This window comes from Ceratina calcarata, unplaced genomic scaffold (assembly GCF_001652005.2).
Source record: "Ceratina calcarata isolate Rehan_Ccalc_2016 unplaced genomic scaffold, ASM165200v1 scaffold2206, whole genome shotgun sequence".
NCBI lineage: Eukaryota > Metazoa > Arthropoda > Insecta > Hymenoptera > Apidae > Ceratina > Ceratina calcarata.
Window position 1 is genome coordinate 1,900 of NW_017143836.1, and position 7,914 is coordinate 9,813.

General features: G+C 37.1%; 2 protein-coding genes across 4 annotated transcripts; both read right to left on the reverse strand.

The window, feature by feature from the left end:
- Positions 1–793: 793 nt before the first annotated feature.
- LOC108622412 (RISC-loading complex subunit tarbp2-like) lies at positions 794–3,632 on the reverse strand. The gene has a single exon (XM_026811466.1). The coding sequence runs from the start codon at positions 3,606–3,608 to the stop codon at positions 3,129–3,131; it is 480 nt and encodes a 159-aa protein (XP_026667267.1). The 5' UTR covers positions 3,609–3,632; the 3' UTR covers positions 794–3,128.
- On the reverse strand, positions 3,606–7,889 carry LOC108622413 (piggyBac transposable element-derived protein 4-like). Of its 3 annotated transcripts, none has more exons than XM_026811464.1 (2): positions 5,937–7,889; positions 3,606–3,716 (listed from the first exon to the last, which is right to left on the reverse strand). In XM_026811464.1, the coding sequence occupies exons 1-2, from the start codon at positions 7,504–7,506 to the stop codon at positions 3,691–3,693; spliced, it is 1,596 nt and encodes a 531-aa protein (XP_026667265.1). In that variant the 5' UTR covers positions 7,507–7,889; the 3' UTR covers positions 3,606–3,690. The 3 variants fall into 3 exon arrangements, with proteins under 3 accessions (XP_026667265.1, XP_026667264.1, XP_026667266.1); XM_026811463.1 differs by lacking the exon at positions 3,606–3,716 and adding an exon at positions 5,187–5,691 and having other exon boundaries at positions 5,779–7,889; XM_026811465.1 differs by lacking the exon at positions 3,606–3,716 and having other exon boundaries at positions 5,187–7,306; positions 7,380–7,460.
- Between the last annotated feature and the right edge of the window lie 25 nt (positions 7,890–7,914).

Below are 7,914 nucleotides of genomic sequence, written 5' to 3' on the forward strand. Positions count from 1 at the left end.
ATAAACCCATTGCCCAGGGCTGAAAGTTTGAACATTAATTTTTGCGTCATAGTATCTTTTAGATCTTTCTTTTGCCTTTACCAGATTTTGGTGTGCCGCGGTTTGCACTTCTTTTAGTACTTCAAATAAATTGTTTAAGTATTGAAAATATGTCGTTTCTATTCTATCATCTATTTCTGGTTCGGAACTTGGTATTCTAGCGGTTCTTCCAAATACTAATTCATATGGTGTGTATTTAGTTCCTTCATGAACGCTAGTATTATATGAAAACATAGCGAGATCTAACCATGTATCCCAATCTCTACTTTTTTGTGTTTGTATTTTTAAATATTCTGATAAAACATGATGTGATCTTTCCAATGATCCGTTTGATTGTGGTCTGTAAACACTTGTTTTATACTGTTTTATGCCAAATCGCTTTGCTATGTAATTTATAATTGAGGAGAATAAATTAGCTCCTTGATCAGTAAGAATAGCTTTAGGTGCGCCGAAGACACAAATCAAACGTTTTAACATAGAATCAGCTATAGAAATTGAACTTGTATTATTTAAAGGTAACTATGGAATATTTGGTCAAAAGATCTTGCATGGTTAGAATGTATATGTTACCTGTAATTGTAATGGGTAACGGTCCCATTATGTCTATAGCTACTTCATCGAATGCATGACCAGGTGTATCAGTTTATAACCGAATACCTCGCCGCGTATTCGGGAGGGAGGAGTTCGCGTCTCCTTGGGAGGAGGAGGAATCGCAAATGATGGGAAATCAGAAGTAATTCAAAATAAATGAATGGAACAATAGAATTTGATGTATATTTTCAACATATAAAGATGACTAGGGTTGCGCGTATGTACTGTTGAACCACGCGTTTGTTTGACTGGCCGCGGTGCGAGTCGCTGCAGGAAATCGGACTTACGATTGTTGCCAGATCGGTGGCCTATTTAACTAATCTAAATTCTCGGTTCTCGCGTTACAATATATGCAGTATACGACTTACGGATCGGTGGCGTAACCCTGTCCAACGCACGCAGGTACGAATTTCCTTATTTGTCGTGGCCACGCATCCACACTCACACACTCACTCACGGGCTTATGATTCTAACCGACCTGGACGGAGTTCGGTTTCCGTATTTATTCTCAAGTCAGATACGGTGCTATATCTTTAGTATGCTGGCTCGCAATTATGTCTTTGGTAATCTAACGCGGACTTGATCCTACGGAAGGAGAGTACGAAGTGATCCGTCGGTTACGTGATCGATCGTCGATCCCCTGGTTACGTAACATTATGACTTCTCGAATGTTCTTACGCATCAGATATGTGGCCGGTACACGCGGGCCGTGTTTACGGTTACAAGTTATTATCATAGGTTGCATAGTTTTTACCCTAGTTAATTTTTTAAGCTGACAGATTTCACATGCTTTTACGTAATTTTGCACCTGTTTTCATATTTGGCCATACATGTTATGTTTTGATTCTTTCGAGTGTTTTAGTTACACCTTTATGTCCATTAATTATTGAATTATGAGTTTCTATAATTATTCTTAATCTTTCATTTTCTGGAGGTACCTTTAATTTTCCTTGACAATATGTTATTGTAATTCTGTAATCGCTAAATAATTCTACTATTCTCTTATTTATTAAATACCATGATACATCTCCTAATGATGGAGATTCTCTAATAGCAAAACTGGAAAGATTCAATTCGTCTAAAACATTTTTTATAATTCTTAGTCCGGTAATTATTTGATTCGCGGTTATTGGAGCTGTTTTCCTTTCCTGAATTGGAACAAAAATTAAGTAATGATTTTCATATGGTTCTACTTTTGGTATATTAGGAATAATTTCACTGATGTCTGGTAATAAATTTGCTTCCTGTAATTCTTTGGCTCCTTCACACGCAGGTGTACCTTGGTATGTTAAAAATACTACTAAATTATTCTTTTGAGTTAATAATGGTTCTTTAGTTTTTATTATTTTAAGAAATTCATATTGTGGTGGTTCATCAAATATGATATCGATGTCTTCGGGTTCGTTAGAATTTATACTTTCCGAGTCCAATGAGTCTCCGTCTCAGTCTTCGTACATAGTTGAATCTTCGTCGGGAGGTTCGGGAGGAAATTCGATGAATGGTTCTTCATCTTCTGGCGGGTCTGGTAGTACTTCATTAATTATTTCTTCTTTGTCCCTTGTTTGTTCGATTATATCCGCTTCTTGTGGAGTAAGTGGTTCAGCAGGTTCAGGTTGGATTTTTCCGGTTTCCGATGATTGTACAATTTGATCTGCCGAGATGGATGGTTCAGTTTCTTCAGGCTGGATTTTTTTGAAGTTCTTCATCTTGTTTCTCTTCTTCTGGTAATTCCTTTGATTTTCTTTTTCTAACTCTTGGCGTAAATATTCCTTCTCTCCTTTTTTTTTATTATTATTATTTCGGTACCTTTCTCTTGATTTTCTTCTTTTGTCGCTTTACAAATATATCTTTTGTGTTTCTGTGCTTTCTTCTTTATAATATTAGAAGGTTATCATTATGTAAATTTCTGACTGACTGTCTGAGGACTGACTACCTGAATTGTCTCAGTGCCGGTAAACTTCCTTCTATAATGCCTGATTAAGGAAGGCCGTACAACTGGTATAGAATAGAATCGTTTTGCGACTTCATTCTAGGATTTGTTTTATTTCATTTCTTCATTGAAAATATGGATTTGTCTCAGTGCCGGTAATCTTTCCTTTATAATGCCTGATTAGAGAAGGCCGCACACTGGTATAGAATGGAATCAGTTTGTGACTTCAATCTAGGATTGTTCCATAACTTATTTCTTCTTTGTAAATTTGGGTTTGTTTACCCGGAGATTGTAGGATCCCATTTTGGGAAATATGAATCTTATTCGGGACTGGATACTCTAGTGGTGGATATGCGTTTGGTGTTACAGAGTTTCCCATCCCTACTTCCTTTCTAGTAGGGCCTGTACACTAGGATTAATTAGGAGCACAGAATTTATTTGATTGAACGGAATTCCATATTTCCGTATGATAGTAATAACTTTTTTGTATTATAATCTTGTATTTTCTTGAGGTACATCAAGCCTTAGGTTTTGTAATTTACTTAACGTTTTTCTTGCGGCTTCTTGCTTAGCTTAATTCTTGCGTTTCTGCATTACCGATTTCGGTAGGGATGGTCACGTTGCATTGAATAGTAGAAATTTTATTATTTTCAGATTCATCCTTCACTGTTTGATATTCAGGTGCACTTAAGTTATTGTTGCTGCACAATATCTGTAGGTCACCAACCGGATTTTCAAACTGTTTATTTGAATGAATTGGCGGTGTTGTTAAATTCAAAGGTTCAATATTGGGGGGCATCATAGTAATTGTTGTTTGCTGCAATTCACGGCTCATAATAATTTCCAGCAATGCGTTTGCAGCGTTATGTTTTGCTTCTTTTTTCGATCTTCCTTTACCCGTTGCTACTAAGTTGTCACAGGAGACTTTGTATACAAATGTGTTTATATGAGTTCCCCCTTGATTAACTATGAGGTCATAAATTGGAACTTCTTGTTTCTTCTTCATAATTTCTTGTAAAATAGATATTGGACTTTTCATTTCTGCCATGTTGATCCAATTTTGTTCTTCTAATGATTTTGCTTTGGCTTTGATTTAATTTTGTTTGAATTCACTCGTGTATGCTAATCTTTCAATTTCCTCGTATTCTTGTTGTGCCTGTAAGAGAAATTGTTCCTGTTCCAAATTAACTTCGTTTTCTTTTCCGGACTTTTCATTTGCGAATTTTTGAAGGTCCTGAACGAAATGTCTTTGTGCTGTTCTAATAAAAGGCTCGATCCAGGAATCATTTTGATTTCGTTCAGTTTCTTGATTCATAGGTGGACTACTTTTCTAATTTTAATTTAAACTATGAATTTTATAATTGCTATATGCGAGCTATCGAAAGACGTAGACCTTCTTCCCTTATTTCCCATTGTTTAATTATTACTATTTGTTATCTGTAACACTAGTCTGCCATACTGGGCGAAGTGGCTAGTTCGGCACAAAGCGAAAGAATGAAGACAAAATAGCGGGAGTCCGCGACCAGCGAAGAGCCGATTGTGTTTTTTTTTTAAATCGGAGGCGTTTAAAAATGTGGCGACGTCGGTAGGAAGTCGGAAGTACTACATGTGATCATGAGGAAGAGGTGCGTAATACAATTGTACCATTTCCTCTTTTCACCATTTGGCTGATTGAAGAAGCCTTGCTATAAAAAAATGCACAGATATTAAAAAATACACTTAACACGTTTCGATAACGAGAAAAAAAGATAAGATACTTACAATATATTCCAATGTGTCTTCCTTAGATCCTTGTATCAAGAAGAAATTCGTTTGTAAAATAGAAACTGAAAGACATTTTTGCACTAATAGAACACGATGTAGTTCTTGACACTAATAAAACAGGCTATAGTTCTCGGCACTCTCGAGAAAATAATGAGAAGTCTCAATCTTGAGAAGAGGACAGGGGTATCGCCACGAGAGATTAACCCTTTTAGTACCGGCGAAAAGAACGGACCTAAGCGAAGAATACCGGGCTGAATCGGCGAATTTGCAGAAGTTTGCGAAAATGCTCGTAAAAACGAAAGTAGAAGTGATATTTACAAAATATAAAAAGCAACATATTCGGAAATAAAGGGAGAATAAAACGTTATGAATTGTGTTTCATTATTTGTTGAAAATCATAAGAATAACATAAACATAAGACATAACAAAAATCGTACAAAAGTGATTTCTCTTTTTCAAATGGTAATTGCACATAAAAAAGTCATCATTTGGTCATAGCTCTATATACATCATTTAGTATAATGTATAGATGTTACGTCCTGAATACGGGTTCTTGCCTTTATTTAAAGTGCTTAAGCACACATTGACCTAACTATCTGTCTTAAGGGAATAGGTAGTGGATATAAAGGACTGACACGAGATTTCGAATAAAAAATATATATTCTTTAATATTTAATACTCGGTTACACACCAGCTGCTTCTTAGTTCAGCCTAATCAGCGGTTCGGGTGTCAATGGCCTTTATGCTGACACTAGTCACATCGCGATACTACGTATTTATTTCTATACTGGACTTCTCGAGTTCCCAGCAATTTCTAGGCAATGCGTTCGTCCCTCGGGTAAGCCGTTTAAGAATCTTGTGATTCAGGGAATCGGCTGAACGATGCTTTGAAACGGATGAGAACTCGGACAGAGTCGCGAGTTAAGAGACGAAAAACCGAACTGACGTACAGGCCCCGATGGCCAAGCTTTATAGCCGAAAAGCTAAAGAGTCAGCATCCTAATTTTCTTTAATCATTTCGACATGTTCTGGTCTTCGTATGCATCTCGAAATGCCTTAATTATGTTAGTCGCCGTTTCGACATGCTCTACATTTCGAGCGCATCTCGAACCGATGACCTAATGTGTCGAAATGATTAGTCGCCACATTTCAATACTCGCTGACTGTTACCGAGCGCGTATTACGAAAGCAACAAATGACAAGGAATCTAGCCTTTTCCAGGGCTAGAACATAGACATTGCATTTTGCAATCATTTGCAATACAATAGCAGAAGTCGGATAACAAAACGGAAGGATAACGCTATGATGCACGGCAAGCGTCAGACAGATCTACTACACAAGTGGATCGTGCGGCTGGTAATACGTCACTAAAAAAAATATAAGTGTTACTATAGATATTTATAGTTAGTTTTCTGGCCACTAAAAATATGTAATATTTCCTTACTTTTACTTACACAAGCAATTTATTAGCATTGATGCTTACTAATGCATATACCATGCAACCCTTTATTGCAATTATTACAAATTGTGCGCAATCTTCGCACTGGCCCACCATCCACCCTACTGCAAACTACGCAAACTTTTTCCCTTCTTCCAGGAAGTTTGCGGATACCTGGGACTGTTGAATCCCTCGATGTGTGACCCAATGAACTTTCTGGATTCATGTTTTTTTCCGCCATCCATTCTGTTGAGATCGACTGAATGATACTGGTTATAAATTCGAGTCGAGTCATAAGCTTTCCTTCTCTGTTGTGTTGGTATAATATGTATGCATTCAAGACCATGCGAGCAAAAATGGAAAATACCACTTTCTTCCAGTATTTCACTGTTCTCCTTTCATCCAAATATGAGTAGATCATCATATCTGAGACATCAATGCCTCCCATATATTTATTGTAGTCGTGGATGAGTGCTGGTTTTTGAACTTCCCGTTCCTGATTCCGTCTTCGAATTACAATCGTTTTATTTGCGGCTGTTCCATGCGTTGATAACAGTAGTACATTTTTTTTCTGTGACTTCTTTTCTCTGTACGCTAATAGAAGTATTTCCCGATTTCTTTGGTACTTATATTCGCCCACTTCCAATTTTGATTTGAGCTGCGATGGAATATGTTTTCTATTACTGCGTATTGTTCCAGATAAAAATGTATTTTTCTCAAACAGAGATCTTGCTAAGGCAATGCTGGTAAAAAAATTGTCGACAGTTATGTGGTATCCTTTAATAAAGTAGTTACTCATACTGAGTAAATTATCTATTACTACTTGAGCGAGGCCTTTTTCTTTTATTTCTCTCTTGTCCCGTTGGTCCTTGGCTCCCCGATAGCAAAAGAATAACAGACAATAATGGGAGATCCCATCGGCTAGCATCCAAAATTTTATGCCCCATTTGTGGTGCTTCTTATTTGGCAAATACTGGGTAAGTGCTGATCTGCTTTTTGTTCTTACTAATGATTCGTCCACGCTCAAGTGCTGGTGTGGTGAATAATGAAATTTGAATTTTCTATTTGCATGAGCAACGACAGGTTCAAACTTTGCTGTTGAGTCGTATTCACTGTTATCTCGTGCTGGTAATGTGCTATTGTCCACGGTATGAAAAAATTTACAAAGCAACTGGAATCTATTCCGGCTAAACATTTGGCCAAACCATGGGATGTATCGATGATTTTGTGACCAGTAGCTAAAAATTGTTGGCCTACGGGTTATTCCCATTTCGAGTAAAACGGCTATAAATGCTCTCAACTCTTTGATTGTTGTTTTCTTCCAGGTCAGTGTTGTGGATGTATTTGCTGCTCCAGCATTCTCGAAAAACTGTTGTGCATACCGATTTGTTTCAATTCTCAACATGTCCAGAAATTGTAGTGTGAAAAATAAATTGAAATACTCTATTGGTTTCGATATGTTCGGTGGCATATGTTTAGGGCCAGTCATTTCCAAAAATAGTGGGCGCGGGTTATATTGGATATCGTTTTCCACATTTACTTCCCTGAAATTCGTTAGAGATTCGTCACTATCACTCTTGTTATCTTCATCTTGCGATTCTTTTTCGCTAGACTCACTGTCGCTATATATTCTGCGATCACACCGACGGCTTGGCGCAAATAATTGCTCATCCTCATCACTGTCACCATGTTCTTCAGTTATACATAACTCGTCAATAATTCGCACTAATCCTGCGTCATCCATGTTCGTAACAGGGTATAATTTTTTCAAAAAGGTATCGACAAAACTGACAAAATTTTCTACTGCTAATTGTGTCTCTATGAAAACGTTGACGGTTTTTGAATACTGACTACACGTTAGAAGAATCAAGAAAGACTGAAAAAGATTTTAGGCTTGCCGAGTCGATGCACGCATGCCACTTGAATACTCCGATAACTATCATAAACATCGTAAAGATTGCGATTACGGTCCAGAGAAACTATCCCGTGTCGACGAATATCCGAGGGATATCCCGGGTCCCGTTTCTATCTTATCGCTCTAACATATACAGACCCGCGGCACTAATCAGCATAAAATATAACAAAAAGTTAAATCTAATAACAATTTTTTCACTTGTGTTGCATCGAATATGAACCATTTTAACATTTTATA